Genomic DNA, 21,761 nt, shown 5'->3' on the forward strand with positions numbered 1-21,761 from the left:
TTTTACAATGTTATTTTCTGTTTTCACCGTTATCCGTAGCTTACTTTACTCTACTTTACTTTACTATAAGTATTTTCTTTGACTCTCAAGCAGATTTTCGTTTTACTGTTACTTCTGGTCATACCGGATATTACTAAAATAAAAGTGATTTTGTTTTTTACCTTTACAGGGAGCGTGAAGGGAACCAGGACAGAAGTGCGGGCGGCGGGGACAGAGGAGAGACAGAGGAGGGACAGAGGAGAGACAGAGGAGGGACAGAGGAGAGACAGAGGAGGGACAGAAGAGAGACAGAGGAGAGACAGAGAGGAGAGACAGAAGAGAGACAGAGAGGAGGAACAGAGGAGAGACAGAGGTGGGACAGAGGAGGGACAGAGGAGGGACAGATTAGGGACAGAGGAGGGACAGAGGAGAGACAGAGGAGGGACAGAGGAGAGACAGAGGAGAGACAGAGGAGGGACAGAGGAGAGACAGAGGAGAGACACGAGAGACAGAGGAAGGAAAGAGGAGAGAAAGAGGAGAGATAGAGGAGAGACAGAGGAGAGACAGAAGAGGGACAGAGGAGAGACAGAGGAGGGACAGAGGCAGGCTGACCCACTCCTCCGCTGCTCTCTCATATTTAGAGTAGAATGTTCACACTGGGAATTAATCCAGTAAACAACCATTTTTTGTATTGTTGTTATATTGGGGGCCGGATTAAACCCCTTGGAGTGCCTGATTTGGCCCTGATCCTGATGTTGAATAGCCCTGGTGTGCAGGAACATCTGTGTGGAGTATGCACTGGAAACCATGACCCAAAGTGGGAAACACCTCCAAAGGTGGTGGAGAATGACCGAGCCAAGATCCTGTGGGACGTCCAGATACAGACTGACAGAAACAGCAGAGGAAAGACGTTGTAGTTGATGTGGCGATTTGTGATGGCAACAGCAGGAAAAAGGAACATGAGAAACAGGAGAGATACCAAGGCCTCAGAGAGGAGAAGGTGTGGAAGGTGTGATGGTAAAGCACAGAGACTATGAATAGCAACAGGTAGCAGCTTATTACACACATATACTGTATATATATATATATATATATATATATATATATATATATATATATATATATATATATATATATATATATATATATATATATATATATATATATATATATATATATATATACACACACACACATACATACGCACGCACGCACGCACGCACACACAACACATATACATATACGGCTTGGGCACTTTGAGGCTTGTGGTTCTGCACTCTGTGCACTATGTTCAAATATTATACATAGGCATAATATATCTCTAATAGGCCTACTCTAGTAGTGTCAGGTACACTCAAAACAAAATATTTTCTAAGCCATGTTTTATTTAACAGTTTCAATAAGATCCAATGACTTCAATTTAAAGCAACAAGAACTGAGGTAATAGGTTTAACTTATATCAAACATGCAGCTGAACTGAGTGGCATATCTCTTTAATTCTAAGTTAACACATAAATATGCCACATTGCAACCACATTTGAAAAAATCTGATAATGGAATCTAATCTCACAGTGCCTAACTAATACACCATAACAATTAGGAAACCTTTATCTGTAAAGTGTGTGCTTGTTCTGAAAAGAAATGGAAGTTCTTCATCAAGTTGAAACATCAGTTTTTGCTTTACCTTTATCACATTTGTATACATTTACAGGTGTATGCAGCCAAGGATGTGGAAGATAAATGGCATCTGGTGCTGTTTAGGTTTCTGTTGTGAATCCAGACAATTTTGCTTCATCCAGGTGGTTATAAAAACAGATAATTCATTAAACATAGTATTTTACCTTTTCATCGTCCTTTTTGTAGCCCTTTAAAACACAGGAAGTACTAGTAAACAAACTGTCTATTATATATACCTGATCAGGCCATGCTCTCCTCGAAAAATCAGGATAAAGAATAAAGGGATCCAGCTCCTAAAATAAGAAAAGTCTACAATGTCACAGTTATGAGGTTGCACAGTACACACCCTGAACTTGTACTGGTAAAATAGATTTTTATAATTCCGTGAATAAAATCCATGCATTGCAATGAATACAAAGTTACAGTAAAATCACTTATGTTTTTTGTTTGTGCATTAAGCAGCTAATATCACTACTGTAATGTGTAGGGATGGGTGATGTATCGTCTCCAGTATTGGTATTGGTGATATCAGAGGGTTTTCCAAGATACTGGTCCAATACTGAACATTTAACCAATATTTGGCACCGATATTTTTTCAAAGCTGTCTCCGTGCATCAGATGTGTCTTTTTGAACAGGGTTAGGGAATACAAATTGGGGAATTAGGCTAAAAATATGGCTACATGTTCACACAATGAACACAAATATTTAGAATTTGTTATTATTTCAACCAAAGTATATATATATTTTTTTAACTTTACAAACACATTTGTGGGCCACAGCAGCAAGACAAATATCGGATATCAGTATTGGCTCCAATCTATGTCGGACCATCCTTAATAATGTGGGTAGATGTAATAGTAAGAGTGCAAAAATGGCAACCAGGACATGTAGCAAAGGGATGTTTAATGATCATTTTGGACAATGAAATGTACATGTCCATAACTGATGTCATACAAATAAGGAGAAAGGTGAAAAAAAAGTTGTATCAGCATTCCCAGTTGACCTTCATGTTTGCTTGAGAAATGATTGACATGTGTTGAGTGTTATGCAATGGCTGACCAGTAGGTGGCGAGCCAGCTCTTATTAAAATGGAAAAACATTGACAGTAAAGCTGCATCTATGAGTCATCCACATTGCCTGCTTTCCGTACCCTTGGCACTTGTGTTTCTATTTGAGAACAAGCAGAAACAGCGTCATCATTTTGAGGCAAAGCTTACTCATAGACGGCTTATAAAGATATGAAAAAAGTAAAAACGATGATGGGATGGATTGAAAAAGAAACTCGCTTTAAATAAATCATTTTAATAACAATGAAATGTAGACCACTGCTATGGACAGCCTGAAGCCCTCACAGCACCATAAGATATTCTACGTAAAAGGCCACACCATGCTAAGGTTGGCCTTTATTTCAATATGCGACAAAGAAATCATACATGAAACTTAAATTAAAAAAAATGTACCACAGATTTCATACAAAGGGTGGGAGTTCAAGCTGCTGGAAAGTTTCCGCCCGAAGACTGATTTGGCAGTCAAATTAAGTCAGATAAACAACCCTGCCTTTATTTCCCCCAGCACCTCATGTTTTAGCTCAATAACGTAATAAATAATCCTTCGTTAGTGGTTTATTGTCGAAGTTTGAATCCTGAGACTTTGGACGGCCGCCGCCTGCACTAAACCTTCATGCTGCAGCGAAGAATATATTTGTTATTTTATGCATTGGTCAAATACATTTTCTTATTGCTTGTTCATTTGCCTTTCGAGGAGCGTACAACCCCCACCCAAACATCCAGCTGATTGGGAATGCCTAACACGTATGACGAATGGATTGTGTCTTGGTCCCCGGTGAAAGAGCCAAGAGGACTTGATCGGGCATGAATGGGTCGAGTGCAGTGATCAAGTTCATACTAAAAACGCAAATATTTCATACATTCCACAGTGGATCACAGGCTAACAGTCACTCCTCGCGTGTCGTCGCAATAAAAAGAAAAACTTAAGACTTATTTTTCACAGACGCTGGGCGTGTTTGTGAAGAGAGGAAGAGGAGACGAGCGGAGTGATGATTGTTGCATCAAGTGCTAATATGTCATGACAGTACATGTATTTAAGCTATAAAAAACTACCTTGGTACTCAACACGGACCTCTTTCTAAACAAATAATCTTGGTATACAACATTTACAAAATAAACATTGTAATAGTGTGATCTTTATAATATATATATGCTACTGCCTTCCTCTGGTTGTCTGCGTTTTAAACTCTAAGAAAACGTCGCCTTGTCTTGTCATTTCGGTGATTGGCAGCCTATTACAAAGAGCGGGAACGGAGAACAGGAAGACTGTGGACAGTGAGTACACCTGCTGCATGTGTGTCCTGAGAGTGGAGATGGTCCTCAGCCCGACAGCCTGCCCATAGACCCAGCAGAGGGATACCAAGAGTCAGTTCACAAGGTACAGAGTGTCCTTATCCAAGATATTTGCACATGTAAGAAGTCTTGATATATGTTAATTATTATAATAACAATAGTATTAAACATATGGAGTTCTGTCCAATGGCGGCAGAATGGTAATCTGCTTAGAATGGATCATTTTTGATGCCGTTTGATCCCGTGTCTTTTTCGGATCAGCCTCGGTGCATCCAATAGACTTGTGTTCTCAAATATGTGTCCGTGTGAAATGTCCCGTGCGGGTTGCCGTCGGTGATCAGCGCTGGTTGGCCCTCAGAGTCGCGTCTGAGCCTCGGGGACGTAGATTTCGATGCTGTCCGCGCTCTCTGTGGCGGAGTTCTGCCGCACCGACGCCGCGCGCTTCGCCGCCATCAGCCGTTTGCGAGCTTCCTGCCGCTGCTTGTCCACGGCGCTGTCCATGCTCCGGTCTTTCCCCGCCGCCAGTTTGGGCTTACACGGCTTCTTTGGCACCGATGATGGAAGCTTGGTTTCATCCTGCGCGATCACATTCAGATATACAGATAGTGAGCGTTTAGTTGTAGGGATATCCCATTTGAAACCTATTGTTAATCATGTATTCATATTAAATAAAAGATTTGATGTAATTGAATATATTTGAGACATTAATCTGAAAACTGGATGGAACCAGTTTCAAAATGCTTTGCTAGTTTTTCAAACTTCCTACAAGTTATCTGTTCTTTTCTTCAGTATTTACCGGCGTTGCATCAATGAAATTTCCCCATGTGGGACAATAAAGGAATATCTTATCTTCATTTGTTGACAATTTAGATACAAACCATTTACAGAGGGGATTCTGGATGTCTAGTGTTTAGTATTTGAGTAAACTAAGTCTAAACATTCAAGCTCACTTACATTTTGGGGCTAAAACGACATAAACCAGGCTTAGAATTAGATCCTTCTGCACAATCAGTCAAAACAAATGTCCCATATAAAGCTATGGATGCAAGTTGATTAAATTAAATAATACATCTTTAGGTGCATACAAACCAATGAGTTATGTCTGTAGCGTCTCCTGAAATTGTACCAAATTTGTCCATACATGGTATGGTAAAATAACATGCAATAACTATACACAGACTGGTCATCAGAGATCACATTTCCCCACATGTTGTGCAAAGCATCACCTTCTTTTCAGTTTTCTCTGGAAGCTTCCAGTTATTGGCCTTCAGCTGATAAAGCTCATCAAACTTCAGACTGATGTCTTCTATTGTGAGCTGTAGCAAATCCCAGAAGCCTGCGAGGTCCTGTGCTGTGGGCCTGGGGTTGGCATCTACTTTCTAGTGGAGAGACAAATTAATAACAATGTTAATTGTACATTATATGGCATTAGCACTAGCCAACCTAAAGCCAGATAAAGCACCATCAATATGCTGCAGTCACACGGTTTATCTACATGTCCAAAGGTGACTCAAAATAGGGTTCACAGTGTGCACTTACCAGATTCTCATTGCAGAGGCCCCTGAACTGTTCAAACTTCTGTGCTATCAGGAGCTGAGCACTGCCGACTGCACTTCGGATTGTCCCCAGAACTGCAAAAAATACAATACACACAATAAAGCTCATTATCAAGAGCAACATAAGCAGTAAATAAGACAGAAGATTTAAACTGGATTGTTCCTCCAGACTGAGGGGCGGAGCATCTACCCTGACTCACGTTCATTTATATTTCAGACACTGCAGAGAAAGGTCTGTCAAAACGCCTGCATGGGAGACGAGAATATTTCTTGGAGCTAAACAAAACTCAATAAGATCAGATGAGGATTCAAGTGATGCGCTTTTGAGTTGAGCGATTGTAGTGTAGCTGCAGTTTTATTGATGGGTTTCAGCTTCCTCTTATACACCTTTTATATATATATATATATATATTTTTTTTTTGAGGACTTTATCCCATTCAAGAGTTAATATTTTGTTTTAAAAATAGGTAATCGCTCTGACAACAGTCCGGTTGCCTGCAATGTTCCACAGTTTGGTGATCCGTCTTGCATTTATTCAATAAGAGGCATTTTTATTGCTGAAAAAAATACATCGTCAGCTGCTTGTTTATGTGGTGATGGAAAAGCAGGTGGTGAATCCTTAATCAGAAGTTGTGTGTTACATAGTACACACAACGGCAATTAAAACTCATATTTAGCCAAGAATGACAAAAACACAGCCTTGCAACAACGAGTACCTTCACCAAACCCTTTCAGACCGTACCTTCCTCCGACAGCTGGTTGTCTTTGGTCTCCTGCTCCATCTGTTGACACCAGCCCTCCATGCGGCCCGTCTCGGCCTGGAGGAGCTTGAGAAACCAGTTCCCGTCCCGGGCGCAGGTGGGCGTACTGGCCTGGGGGCCGTCACTGTTGGTCGTCGTGCTGCCGTTGTCCGATTGGAGGCTGGGGTCGGGAGGAGGCAGAGAGGAGGGGTCCAGCGCGGGGTCCAGGGACTCGGGAGGGGAGGATATCCTGGTCTTTTGGAGGGGCTGTTCAGAGGTTTTGTCCTGTCCATTGGTGGTGGTGGTGGTGGTGGTGCAGTTTGGTTTCCCGGTGTTGACACAGTTGGTCTCCTGCGGCTCCAGCGGCTCAGTCTCTGTGTTTTGTCTGGAGGCCATGCTGTTGTCTCTGCTCAGACTGCACGGGCACAAAAATATACAGTCAAATCATTTGTAGCATTCAAAGCAGAGATTGTAAATATCTTGAAAAAAGAGAAAGTATGTACAGTAAGAATTAAGTAAACTGTCAATTCTGAGAAACTTTCACTAAATCCAGACTGTCCCCGTATTATAAAAGGCTATTAGAATACTGCAAAAAAGCACTATTGTTTATTCAAATTTGTAACCAAGTATTTCCAGCACATTTCTGTTGATCTGCACATTATTACACAAGTATCATAACTCATGGGCTCTTTATTATTTAAGATTAAAAGTATTCCAAATGTCTGTGACTGCAGTGGCCCAACTGTGTTCCAAGTGTTCCTCCACTCTGAGTGAAGGAGACGGGGGTAACAAACAGGCAGAGGCAGGCGGCTCTGCCATTGGCACAGAATGGAATTATATCCATGCATGGCACACTAAAAGCTCTTTAAAGAGCTCACTTAACAAAGTGGATGATAAATGTGTTGATGCTGTGTAAAAAATCTGATCGTCCCTCTTTTTGACAGAAGCGCTTTAGTCTCGAGCCCTGCCGTACATTTACATTACACATGCTGATGGATTGCAAAAAATATAATCCTATTGATGGGCTCAGCCTCCTGTTTCTGGGTGCCATTTGGAGGACTTTATTTTGTTTGAAATTTGGGTTGGGACATCAAACACGAGATTGAAATTTATTTCTAATAGTCAATGATTTTTATAATCCAGGTCTACTGCCAAATAATCATCTGTCCAAATCCACTTTATCCACATTTTAGAAACAAGCCGTTTCCAAAGTGCTGAGCATGAAACAAAATAAAAAAAAATACATTTAATCTTACTAGTTCAAAAACAATAAAACCAGTAAAAGCAAATATAAAACAGTAATGAATAAATGCATTTATATCTATAAAAGACAGAGGGCCACTCAATTCAGACTTTGTATGAAAGCTTTTATCTTTATTGACTATTAGCTCTTAAAAGATATTTATTGAGTGAGTGCATAATGCATTACCATTAGTTCTCAAAGTTCTTAATTATTATAGAAACACATTTTGAGACAGTTTCACAGGTCGCCTTTTCATCATTCAAGGATCTTTTAGTAGATATTTTTTGTGTGATTCCTCGGTCTTGGAGTTTTGGTGAAACAGTACGAGTGAGTGAGAGTGACCACTTATCACTGCGAGTCCACGGCGTGGGGAACGCGCTTTGAAGCTTTACAACTACAGTGGGTGGTGGTAATGTAACACTATGGATACCAACTGCCATAAAACACCAAAGAAGAAGTTTTCGTCAGTCAGTGATCATGGCAACTGCATAGGATATGGCCATGCATTACACAATCACTCACAATGGCTTCTCGCCCATTGCACAGCTTCAAGTCATTATCATTTCACGCTGTATGAGACGAATTAAACGTCTGTTTTGTTTAGGTTCAAAACTATAAAATAAATAATTTGTTTTCAATAATATTTTTTTTTTTAGAATTAATGGGAAAAATCATATCATATGGATACTTTGAATTGTTAACTGCTATGGCAACGGCACAATTTTGTCATAATTGTGAAACTTATGGAGAGATTGTAAAAGAGTAAATAGTCATTTTCATCATTATTACACAATAATCCAGAAGTCAGTGGACCAGCAGTGAATGCCAGTTTAAAAACCAGTAACTAAAGACTGAGAAGGCCGTGGACATTGTTATTGTGTAAGGCAGGAGGAAATTAGTCTGATAATAGGTGGGGCATGAAATGAACATATGACCGGGTTAATGAGCAGAGGAAAAGGAAGGAGGCCGTCAAACAAATGCGATTATAAAAGGAGACATTACAGGACACTGGAAATGTGAAAATGGGAGTTTTCGTTTCATTATTTTCTGAAGGCTTGTAAATGACATTAATAAGAACTATAGTAGGGTGGTGGTAGACAAAAGGATATTCTTGTTCTTGTTAAGAAGACTAAAGCATGCAGCGATTAGTCAACTAAAAGGGAACGAGGCATGACACTAGATTCTAGAAGATCTCTCAAACCAAAGTATCTCTAATCTGACCATGTAATTGACCCAAAATGCACACAAGATTACAAGCTCATGGGAGTTTATGCAATAACTAAGAATACAGAAAAATGCCAAGAAACAGTGTTTGTAAAAAGGCAAATTAAACACTTCAAATTTACCATTCTGTTATGATGAGATTAAGGATTTGGATAATTAGTCAAGTATTGTCAGTATACTATCTCTAAATATAAAGTTTGCAGTTGGAGTTTGTACTTACGGCCTGCCGTTCTCCACTTGAACCCCAATAGACTGAAATTTTAAAGGTGCTGTTAAGGGCGGCGGTTCTTGTCTTGTAACTGGCAAAATACAATCCACCTGAGAGACAATTCAAAAGAATTGGAGTTGGTTGTACGGTAATCATTCAGGGCTGCACAATACAAATATTATAAAACTATTGAGATCGCAATGATGGCTGATGCAATATTACATAAAATTATCACAATAACACCAAATGTACCGTTTTAAAATGAAAACTTTGAAGAAAGCTTATTTTTGTTCATAATTTTCTATTCAGTCTAAATTAACCTTGATTTTTGACACAGTTTGACTAAGGCATTAACATATTTATGTCAAAAAGTACATTAAATATTGCAAATAATATCCATATCACAGTACTTATAATCATATAGCATAAGGGCTGTCGCTAACTGATTTTAGTATTTTTCAATTAGTCAATGTACAATAGAAATAATCATTTTATTAATTGAGATTTAAAAAAATACATTAGTGAAGTAAAAGTAAGATTACGCTTTAAAAATTACTTAAGTCAAGTACAGATACCGATAAGTACAGTAGTTTTACTTTAGTACTTTGTACCACCACTGCTTATTAAGTGCATGCCACCATTTACCTGTATTCCAATAGATGAGAGCTTTCTTTTGGGAGCAGTGGGCGGTTCGTCGAGGGTGATGATGGGAGTCAGGGTGTCATGTTGGCACTGTGTCGAGGTGGAGGTGGTTGCAGTAGCTGTAGTAGCCGTGGCCGTACTCGCAGTAGTCGGGGCAGTTGTGTTTGGGGGCAGGTCTCGCGGGGCAGGAACAGGGGGTACAATGGTGGTGGCAATCGGGATGGGCACCGGGGCGGCGGGCGTGACGATGCCGGTCGGGTAGGCGCCTCTCGCCAGGCTGCCCGTCCGGATGCTACAGAGGCTGTCCGAGGAGTTGCTGCGTCCCGATTGGCTGTTGACCTCACTGCCGCGGTCCTGCTGGTCGTAGTACGTGTCCTGGGCCGATTCAGTGCTGCTCTGGAGCGTGACGGAGATGAGCGGTTTGGAGGTGGTGCGGGGCGGGACCGGAGGAGGGGCTTTCCTGTTGTTGACTGCAGACACAAAAATGACAGCGCGACATCAAAAGAAGGAAAATGGTGCTTGTCGTTTCCCTTTGTCCCCATGTTTACTCTGTCAAACACCGCTTTAAAAAAAACCAACAACAGTGGAATAACGTTTGACAAGTATTATTCTGCAGCAGTAACTGAAAATGGGTGCCATGTGTCCCGTTTTGTCCCTCTTCAAAGGATTTATCATTAATACAATAAAGATAAAGCTGCACTTTGCTTCTACAAGTCTGTGAGCACTTTTAACACTGGCCTTTTACTTTCTCTTCCGTCTTAATTTTTGTATTTCTCTGAACTGTCACTCGTCTAGGGACAACACCTTTACCGAAATCTGATACTTAAACTTCAACTGTTAGACGTTGTCCTCATTAAATAAATAAATGTGAGACTAGACTATACATACTACAGTTTCTACTAAATAGCAAAACCATTTAATATATATGTTATTTTGGTGTGGTTAATTGTGGGAGAAAAATGCATTTCATAAATGTGGGTAAACTACAGGTCTCAAAAAAAGCCATGTTGCATAGGGCCCCCATTTAACTAGAAACAACCTGGTATTAGGATTCCTGCGCAGTGCAAACTTATTGAACTTGTGCTAAGCTCATTCCTTGCTTGGTCACATGCTGCCTCAGTGTTGACCAAATGTTTAAAATACGCTTGACAAAGATATAATTAAAGTGTCAACATTTCCGAATAAATGGTATAAATGTGATATGTTTTCCCCCTCCAGTAGCAGTATCACTCCAAATGAGACCCAGAACCCTGTAATTGTGTGGGTGTCATCAGCCAATGAGTCACAATCATTAAAAGCCACTGGCAGCACACACAAACAGAAGAATCTGTATTTACTCTGCTGCCAGTGCCCTGACAGCTCTGCGTCAGGAGAAACGCCAACTCACTACACGGGCGTCTATCCTGCAGAAAGTAGAGCAGGCGCATCCCATTAGTCTAAACACAAGCTGCTTTGTGGAGTCGAACAGAATGTTAACAATTTGAAACATATTCTAGTAATAACTAGGGCAGTGCATTTAATCAAATTTAAATGTTTGGTAGAGTTTGGAGGTCGGATGATTATAAAGGGCATTTTAATGTTTAAAATAATTTAAATTGTGGTCGAACAATAGGAGTAAAACTATTTAACTTAAATGTTATACCATTTTGCCTACTCCTGCGGTTCATTCACAGAGAGCACTGGTAGATATTAAGGTCATAGAGATATAATTTATACCTTTATATAACAGTTTTACATTTTAAATGTTTGATTTTCTCAAAACCATCTCAATTCACATGTTTGGGTTGATTTGCAAATAATATATATAATATATCATATTTGCAGTGATATTATGAAGAGGGTCACAGTATGAAAGAGATGTAGTTTTTTGTGTAAAAATGAACTCATGAATCTAGTACAGTTGTCACATTGACTGCATTGAAACAGAGGTGAGGATGATGGTTCATGTAGTTGGTGCTTTTTAACAATGCTCCTGCCACATAATGCATGCTATGTCCACACTTGGATAGTGTATAAACAATGGAGGGTCATAAAAGGATTATGACTTAAAAAGGCTATCGTTTTCAGCACTATGACTATGCTCCCTTATGCAGGATACAATTACGATCAATGACCAGGTAGACCTTAAAGTTAATGGCCTGTTATATATAATATATTTTAGAGTATCTAATGCTTACAGATCAGGCAGATGAACAGAGTGAACTTTGTAAGTTCTTTCAAAATCATACATTTTACTAATCCAAATCAGGCCTAAAGCTAAATATCGGTTTAAAGGTTCATGCTATTGTTAAGTGTCAATGTGATGACAGGTCACAACATTAAGAGATGGTAATGAATGTCATTCATAATTAGAGGGAAGAATGAAGCCCTTTGTATGAAATTATCTGAAATAAGTTGTAACAAGAGCCTCAATTGTGAAGCAGCAGCAGCCAACACACCTCAGGCCTGGATTATGAGCTGTAAAAAAGGAAGATCGTTTTATTATGAATCATTCTTTGAGCGCTTGCCTGGACACGAGCCAACAATCATAAAAGAAGTAGAGGAGCAATGAACAAGATTAGCTACGGAGATATGGCAACACAAAAAAATGCTCATCAAAATGTCAAAGTAGTACAAAGATGATTAATATGATCACAAATAGATAGTTACATAAATCTGAGAAAAGAACAGCCAAAAATAGCTAAGAGTTACAGACTATTTATAGCCACCTGAAATGGACTTACTGGAGAGTCTAAGTGCTTTGTTTAAAATTACATTACAACATTGATTTCTTTAAAAGGTATTTGTGGACACTAACATCCTAAGAGAGTCTGTCTGGCTCACTGGACTGAGTCAAAACACTAAGTCAGGTTTAGGTCAATCTTGAATTATATTTCAGCTAAATTTGAATCCAATGTTCTGAAACGCAATGTTTTTAAATTAGTTTAAGTTTCCACGTCAGTCTTTTCATAATTGTAAACACTCCAGAACATGTTAAAACTGCTCTGTGAACTGAATCTTGATTGTAAAACGTAAATTACAAATCTAATCCGAACAGTAAATACTTGTGAGAAGGATCAGAATGGTACAATTTAGATATTTATCCAAAATCCTTCAGCCTTAATCCACAGGCTGTAAGTGCATGCCGAGTGTAGGCATCGGCACACTAGAAACTGTTGGTAGAGGCCGCATGAGCTCATCAACGAGAGCGAAGAGGAAGAGTGTAATGATGTGGAGAATGACTCAGTGTCTGTCCAGCCACAGACACTATGACCACACCTCAGTCAAACAATGCATTTAAAGCCAGATAGAATAGTACAAGTGAAACATATTTAAAAGCTTTGTGCTTACAGGGGCAGTTCTTTTGATGCTCATATATGCACAGATGGTGAGGGTTTCTACTAAAAGCTTATGTCCTAACCACCAGGCAGTAGCCTCCGGCACAGTACAATACACAGGAAGCTTATTAATTTTGATGATCACATCCCCAGCTTTCAACACACTGCTGCTGGGAGTAGAAAAGAGATTGAAAAAATAAAAAGGTAGACTTGAAATAGCCAGCCCGCCCCCCCCCAAAAAAAAATGGCAGAAGAGAACATTTGACATTTGGTGAGGCTGAGATACTTCAGGTCACTGCTAAGTTGATTCCCATATGGGCTGAGATAAAAACATTATTATTGTCAGTACTGGCAACGGGATGTCATCTGAAGGTTATAATATTCTAGGGATGCCATGACAACGAAAATTGTAACAATTGTGCATAAACTATGAAAAAAATGAAAAGAAGACTATACATACTCTAAAATGCAATATTAATTCAAAATGAATAAACTAATGTTGATCTTTATCAATAACACCCTTCATTTGTAAATATTCTTCATTTAGAAGGTTTCAGTCAGCATATTTCAACCTTTATTTATTGAATGTAATTAATAATTTGACAAGTTGATCACTTAAATGATCGTTTTCGCACATCCCCAGCCTTGGCTGCTTGACGTAGAAGAGAGAAAACAAAGGAAGATCTAAAATTTAAAAAGACATTGCAGTCGGGGACAAGAGATTGTGTAAAGTAGCGGTAGAGGTCGCGGAGTTCATTCCCAAATGGCCGAGTTTTTTTTAGGGGGAGAATCACAATAACATTAATCAGACAGTCCAGACAGATTTCAACAATGCATCAGGAATCTGAAATGCATCCAAAATGTATTAGTTGAGCTTGTTGAGTTACACTGCATTGTCCATCTGAACTGAACAAAACGAGAATGAAACGTACATTTCACCATGAAAGGGCAGGAATATAATATCATATTCTTGTTTGATTTGTTTTAACCGGCTCAGTTTGATGTCATTTTTGATCAGATTTAATGATCGATGATAGAAAATTTGAATATTTAGCACATTTCCAAAACAATTTACATTATCAATTTCATGGGATATCTCAGTCCCACCTCTCTTTGTTACACTCAGCTGAGATGATTCCCATATGGGCCGAGATAAAGACTTTATTATGACAAAACTGGAAACAACATGTAATCAGAAGGTTATAATACGCCTCATAAATCCACTTATTCCCAGTGAAAATGACACTTGATGCAATTGTTTAGGTTTAACACACAGTGACTCACAGTCTGCCTTCTTCATTCCTCATGCCTGCAAGCTGCATCACATGCCACGACAAAAATGAGTGTAAAGGCTGGTTTAACACGATCAAGATTAATTGATTTCTTCATAAATTGCTCAGTCAGATTAGATTTAGTCTGAATAATTAAAGATCTTTCGGAAAATTTTCCAGTCACTGAGGTGTCATATGCTCCTCGTGTGTCGAGGCGTGCACTTGACGAAACCTTCTACTGGAAATTACTCAACGTGATGCTTTCAAAATTGACTATATGAAAACATTAGTCAAAAAATAAACTATTAACGGTGAATATCCGGTGTTCGAGATGCCCATTTCGCCTCCTGAAGTTGACGCCTAGGCTGCTGCTAGCTTGCTAACGCTGGTAACATGAGGATACTTCACACAAATTGCATTCACCGGAGCCTGGTGAGCATTAGTGGGAGGTAAACGGGAATAAGAACAGATAAACACGGACACGTCTTTGTCTTTGTCACCTTAATATGAAGATTAGTCGCGTTATTGGGCGCATTTATTGTCTGAACGCTACTGAGGTTTATCTCCACGTTTGCTACTATCGTTAGCCGCTTAGCTTAGCCTGCTATTATCATCGGCGCAGCGCACAAAAGCCGCCCACACCGCAAACAAAGACGAGCTCGAGATGTGGCAAAACCCTTACTGTGGCGTCGACGACTGGAAAATCCGCAAACGATGTCCTCTAAAGCTTAGCACGCGGACTGCAGACGGCATAGGAGGGATCTGGAGCGGCGAGACGCACAGACGCTGTGATGAAGAAAAGATTTGACGTACACGCCCTTGACAACCGCGATTGGAGTGCGACGCTTTTCCCTCGGATTCGATTGGACAGCGGCGGACGTTGAGCTCGTCCAAAAGTAAAAGTGATTGGTTTAAGTTTACCTTTAATGTTGTTATGAACGTGTCCAACATAGAGTTAAAACACACCTGTCCTGTCAATGTCTTTGTTAGTAAGAAACAGTGAATACCTGGATTAAAGTGTACAGTAACATATTCTGATATATTCAGAGCACTGTATTATGGATGATTTCACATTGAGTTATATTATTTGATTGTTAGGGATGTAAAAATAACAATATTGTGATTTTATAAGGTCAAAAGTCCCATTTTCCCATACTGCGGGCTACACAATAGGATTGTTATGATCAGGGGTCCAAATGTTCCCTTTACACAAACAGCAGAAACAGGGTGTTTGAGCTGATTGATTAAACATATATTACAGACCGGAACACTTTTTTCACTAAATAATATCAGTGGGTGTTTTTTTAGAATTATTCTTTTTAGTTTAGGCCCAGATTTTAATTGAGTTAGTTTACGTCTAAAACAGGTCTGTAGGTGAAGACTGGACTTCACTGATAATTGTTGTGTTGCTGTGTACATAATCCTGGAGCAAACTGCCATTATAATGAAAAGGGCTGGACCCGGAAGTAAGAGTGATGACGTCATTACATATATCAAATTACAAGCTGGATTAAAGACATTGTTTTGTTGAAGCATCAGCTAAAACAAAACAAGGAACATAGTTAGAACATTAAAGTTTTCTCCATTTCAGTGCAGAAACCTGTTAATATATTAAGCATGTTTATAAGGTAGGTTAATTATTTGCTATATGTTGCTCTTGCCACGGAACGTTTGTCAAGACATTTTAAAAAACATTATCTACAGTTCTATTAGCCGCTTCAGAATATCACCACAGGAGCTGTTTTCTTTTTTCTTACTGTGAATACTGTGCAGTTAAAGACCTATATTGCTGGCTCAAGTACAGCAATATTACTCCTTATTACTATTCCTTTGATTTTAGAATAGTAAGAACACCAAATAAAGGAGTAACTGTACCGAAATACAGTTACTCAAAATCACTTATTAGTTAGTATTCTGAACACACATTAGTTATTTACTTTCCAACGCTGATAAGGTGCAAAGGTGCTTATTTGTATGTGGGACTTATTAGTAGGACTATTTGCCTAATATATCTGTGTGCATTCTCTTTTCTTTATACATCAACACAACAACCTCACAAAATTGTTTATTAGGCAATTGAACAATAGAGTTATGGTTCGGCTAATATCTGAAGAAATCCCTTGGTGTCAGGAGAAGAACAGGAAGGGTTTATTTGCAAAAAAAAACAAACGAAGAAGTCTTACATACCACTCTTTGTCAATCAGTGTTTTCTAAAGCCAAATCTATTTTAGTGCTATAAAACTATTATTCCATCCCTTCATGAGCAAATTTCCTCAACTATAATGATTCTTAAACATTTTACTCTTGCAGTTCATGAAATATTTGGGCTTTTTTGTCGACCTGTACCACCGTCAGAACTCCTATATTAGTGATACCAAATGACATTCACCTTTTATTTGATTGACTCTTGTAGTTACATTTCTGTTTGTCTCCAGGTCATACTCACGTGTGCTGGAGCTGTAGCAGTAGTTGGCGGCGGTGGGCGGAGGAGAGTCTGAGTCCACAGAAGTGTCGTCGTCCTGGGAGCAGCCGGCCTGGATGGCCCTCAGGTAACTGTGGCTGCGTGAGCGGAAACAGGTGGGAGCGGGCAGGTCCAAAGCCTCCACGGCCTGGGACTCTACCTCACCGTACGGGACAGAGTAACCGCAGCTCTGGGCACACACCTGGGTTATACAGGCAGTGTAAATATACTTTACATGTAATGGAGGAAAGGGTTAAACTAGTGAGGATCAATCAGAATCAGAGTTTATTTGTCATTTCAGTGTAAAAGATACATTGAAACAAAACACTGCACCCATGTTTAATATAAGAGAGTTTAAGTGTATGTTTCGCATTCATCTAGGTGGAAGAAAACGAAAGTCAAAACATATTCACTCTTATTTTATTCATTTGATTGGGGCAAGTATTAAACATGTAGCAAACTGCAACATTTAAGCTAAGGGTAATTTGCTTTCCCAAAGGCTTTTGTAAAGTATTAACTCTTATAAACTTTTGTCCAGTTGAAAGGATTACATTTTATTTGCGATAGAATGAATGGATGGATGAATGAGATATTACACAAACATAAGAAAGTATATTGTATTAATAAAACCTTTCAGTAGACGTGGTGCACACAACCATTGAGATCACTGTGTTCTTCCTTTCATTATATGTATGAAATGGTTATGATGACTCTGACTGCATAAAAAGATGCAAGATGTCGATGGCCATATTTATTTATTATTGCAGGCATAATTGTGGAGTGGCATTTGACCCTATTTCCATAATGCTGGACCCCTTTGTGCCCCTGTGTTGTTTGGCCCATACAAACATGTCTCACTAATGTCTCTCCCAGCAATGTAAAATAAATAAATATGTTTATAATTATCATCCAAATAAAACTTAAGAGTCATACTTAAGTGTTATTTTTAAATAGTGTTAAATCACATGTGGTCCCAGGAAAAACACTGACCCCATTGTTCCTCCAGCAGTGTTTATTGATCAAGTAAACATATGATATCTACTTTGTATGGCTTTAAATGAGATGAATTGCACAAAATCAACTTTAATGAGCTCTTAACTCTGTTACATGTTTCCTTATCATTACCTTACCCAGAGTTGTATTTTCATTGCTTCCTACATGCTTGACTTAATCCTGTATTGTCTTGCAACTGAGGTGTCAAGTGTTTGGATAATTTCTGTTTCCACCTACCTCCTATTTTGTCCAGATCCCTGTACTTAGTTGTAATTATTTGAAAAATCCATGTAGGATTCTAAAATGTCAAGGGGAGCCAATTTTCAAAAACTAAATCATAGAATTACAATGCTCTGCTTGTTACGGTGAAATGGCACAATAAAGAAGCTTATCAGTTCTGTAGAGCAGGATGTCAATGGACCTGTTTCTATTGTGAAACTATGAACGTTACAGTTTAATACCTGCAAAAAGCATATTACGTCACATGAACGGAACAAGCTGTCTTTACAAATAGTTTCAGGGCTTTGATCTACAATGCAGAGTAATCCATGCATTTGGAATATATCAACATAACACAGCTTCAAGTTATGAATAGGAAATCTGCACCTTACATTTTTCTTTAGTAATGAAAGTAAAGAGTTGTTTTACCTGAGAGCCCCTGCCCAGCGTAGCAGAGCAGTAACTGAACTCGCTCCTGTGTCGCGGCTGCGTTCCCACTGGACTCACCAGGCAGTCCAAGTTGTCCAGACTCCGATTTGTGGACAACTCTTTCAGACACGGCAGGGAGCTGTGGACGCAAATGAGCATCAGCCTTGATCACAATACCACAGGACTGCGCTTAACCGAGACCACCAGGGACCGCTTTGGTTATACAATAGACTCCCGTGGGTATTTCAACATTAAATAGAGAGCAGCCAGCCGTGCTATTTTGGTGTTTAAAATAGCAGCATGGGGGAAAGCGAAAGTTACTTAATGTGTGTCTTTTATTATAGGCATCAAAATGTGCTGACAAGTTGTCTTTCCTCTGATGCCCCGCTGTGATTTGAGTTAGCAAAACGTGCGCAGGGTGTGCTATGTGTTACAAAGCTTGAAAAACCAAAACACAACACTAAGGGTCGTGAAAATGCAAAAAACAGAAAAGAATACCACAAACTCGGGCTGTGCAATTACTCAAATCTTAATCAAGAGTTAGAGGTGGGACATATCAATATGTTGATAATATTATAAATGCTGTTTTGAAGATTTGAATTTCAGGTATATTGTTTATGGTAAAAAATGCCACAAAAAAAGCTGATTTAATAATGAAAATTTTAAAAAGCTATGTTGTAATATTACTGCACGTTTATGATTCATTTGAAAGATATTTCACATTTGTCTGATAATTAAACCTAAACGAATGTATTATCTGAATATTGTTATCCAGATACTCCAAAATATCTTCTTTATTTTTTTTGACTGAGATGAAGCTTAAATGATGCTGTTTGAGAACTTCTTCCCAGAGTATATTTACAACTAAATAAGTTTTTAATTAAAAGCACAAATTTCTTTGCCCAGTGTTTTTTGTGTAATAACCTCGCTGTCTGAGTCATAAAAGCTCTTCTCTCTGCACAAGTCATGTTCTGGAGTCTATGAATAAACCAGATAACAATTATTCAATTACTAAATTACTAAATATTATTTCAATAATCAATTATTTGTGATTAATCTGTTGTCTATGTTCAGGAAATTAATATTAAAACCAATTTGTATGAGTTTTCAATCAGACAAAATATCGCCCAGCCCAACATCAAATAAAGGAGGAGGTGTTGACAGGTTTGGTCCAGTGAGGTGGGGTTGGGTGCATGTCACACTGCTGGCCCTGGGTTAGCACTGACCTCAGTTGCTGCATAGAGCATGCACTTTGCAGAGGAGACCAGTTATAATCCTCCCGCATGAGGGCGTAGCCACGAGGCCTGTCCGTGTGGGTGTGAGGGTAGAATAAACAGGACATGTTCACCTGCTGTCACCGGTGTGCCACATGAACAATAATGCTTTTGGCTCCCTATTCTCAAAGTTTATTCAGTTGAGAAGCTGAAGATACATGAAAGCTAAGAAAGAAGATTTGTCTCATAAATGCAGTCAGTGTATCCTTTGTTTTAGGCGCTTGTGTTCCTTTATCAGTTGGTGTAACAATTGTAACACACACACACACACACACACACACACACTGCTGCAAGTAAACAAGCACAACACATTTAAGATTTCCAGTATTATTGCATCCCATTTTAAAACCTTTGTGTGACATTTTGAATAATACATTGTTGATGTTTACAAAAGGATACTGCCACCTGCTGTGCACCTTTGGGACATAAATTACAGTAGAATGCTGTTCTGCCTGGATATATAGAGCATGATAATGAACCTATTCACTGCAAACAACAGCTTAGAGTCAACGTGTGAGGACAATTTTATTTGTAATTGTTGAAATAGAGATTGGTGAAATATCAGCAATTGTTTTTCGAAATTAGAAAGGGTATTAAGTTATGTTTCTGCACCTTTCTGTCACAGTCCATTCTCATTTGCACCTGAATATCGTCATCAGGATATTCTTGGGGACATTCATTTCCAGGAGAGTGACCTTGACTAACCTAACCCTTACCCCAGACCGTAACCTATTTTAACAATTGGCTGTATGACTTTAATCCATATCTTCACTTTAAATCATGGTGTTGATCAGCAATTATAGAATTTAGGTCATGGGGATCTAATATGTGTCCCCATAAGGTGGAAGGCCCCCGTGTAACAGACTATACAGATTGTAGTCCTCACCAAAGTGATAATTACCTGCACACTACACTTGCATTTCCATTCCATTTTCTACTTCTTCCTCCATCTACATATTAATAACAGTCAACAATAGTATTCACAGTGATGTCATCTGAACTCCAGCAACAGATAACCACGGTAGCCCAAGCTGCAGTTACTCACTTGCGAGGAGGCGGTGGTGGCTGCTGCTCGCTCAGGGACCTCTGCGTTGCCTTCAGGTAACTCTGTCTCCGAGCTGCGCTCTTCGGAGATGGTTTGGGACTGCCCTCTGAGTCCTCGCTGTCCCCCAAGTCCCCCATGGCTTTCACATAGCTACCACTGCGCATCCTCCGACACGGGATCTCGTTCCCCTTGCCTCGCCCGTGACCCAGGGTACCTGCCCATTCTCCGGACGGGACCTGGTGTTGGATCATGCAACATGTGTGAATATGAATCATGTGCAGTTACTATATTTGACTTGAGAAATGTGGATTTTCACTTTACGGAAATTATATATAAAGCATTACAGCAATAATGCCAATGGAATGAAAATCCAAACGTTAACTAAAATAAGCACAGCCACAATTTGACACTTTAGTAGTAAAGTTACATTTAAGTACACCACAAACATTACTAATCTTATCTATTATCTTTCATGCATTCATACTTCCTGGTTTGTGCCTCGTTTGAGCTCTGTTTAGTCCTGATGTAGACTTGGTTTGGTTCTATTCTTGTTCCTGGGTTAGTCCAAAAGTTTAGTTCTGGGTTTTTATCCTAGTTTACTGTAGTTTAAATTTTGATGTGGTTTGTGTATAGGTGAATATCTTGGACAGATTTTAACAGGGAAATTTATGTGACAAAAAGCTACAAATTTGTAAATAAAGGTAAGGGCGCACCAATCCAGTGTTTATAGTTTGGATACCGATATCAATACTTGGAGTTTGAGTGTCTGCTGAAATCAACCGATACCAGTATGCGTTCCTTAAAACTACATCAACATGCTATAAAAACGTTGTAAAATGCTTGTATTATTTGAACACCAATGAGAGTAACTTTACAACAACTAAAAATGAACACTTATAATGACTGAATTCTGTAGGTTCTGAGCTGTAAATAATAATTGGAGAATCAGATCAGTATTGGAGGGTAGGAAATTGATACCCAATCCATTACATTTTTCAGCACAGCTATCAATACTGGAATTGGTATCGTTGCATCCCTAAAAAAACAAACTAGTTTTTGTTGGGTTTATTGAACTGAAGAAATACTGTTTAAATAAAGTACACAACATTTAATGAATCTAGA

At 39.1% G+C, this 21,761-nt stretch overlaps 2 protein-coding genes across 5 annotated transcripts in view; both read right to left on the minus strand.

Moving 5' to 3' along the window:
• The window catches only part of LOC140362888 (6-phosphofructo-2-kinase/fructose-2,6-bisphosphatase 2-like), a 144,159-nt gene that overhangs the window by 17,593 nt on the left and 104,805 nt on the right, over positions 1-21,761 (minus strand). The window lies entirely within an intron of this gene.
• dlgap4a (discs, large (Drosophila) homolog-associated protein 4a) overlaps positions 2,544-21,761 on the minus strand; it is a 108,022-nt gene continuing 88,804 nt past the window's right edge. For 3 of the 4 annotated variants that reach the window (XM_072449163.1, XM_072449161.1, XM_072449162.1), the window contains 10 exons: positions 20,640-20,875; positions 19,547-19,624; positions 18,321-18,459; positions 16,665-16,881; positions 9,634-10,100; positions 9,001-9,098; positions 6,316-6,728; positions 5,557-5,648; positions 5,244-5,396; positions 2,544-4,593 (listed from right to left, as the gene is read on the minus strand). In XM_072449163.1, coding sequence (XP_072305264.1) covers positions 4,372-4,593; positions 5,244-5,396; positions 5,557-5,648; positions 6,316-6,728; positions 9,001-9,098; positions 9,634-10,100; positions 16,665-16,881; positions 18,321-18,459; positions 19,547-19,624; positions 20,640-20,875 — 2,115 coding nt within the window. In that variant the 3' untranslated portion in view covers positions 2,544-4,371. The remainder of the gene's footprint in view (positions 4,594-5,243; positions 5,397-5,556; positions 5,649-6,315; positions 6,729-9,000; positions 9,099-9,633; positions 10,101-16,664; positions 16,882-18,320; positions 18,460-19,546; positions 19,625-20,639; positions 20,876-21,761) is intronic. The other variant, XM_072449164.1, reaches the window with a different exon arrangement.

Source organism: Eucyclogobius newberryi, unplaced genomic scaffold (genome assembly GCF_026437365.1).
Source record: "Eucyclogobius newberryi isolate DKJ021-1_F unplaced genomic scaffold, fEucNew1.0.hap1 SCAF_17, whole genome shotgun sequence".
Lineage (NCBI taxonomy): Eukaryota > Metazoa > Chordata > Actinopteri > Gobiiformes > Gobiidae > Eucyclogobius > Eucyclogobius newberryi.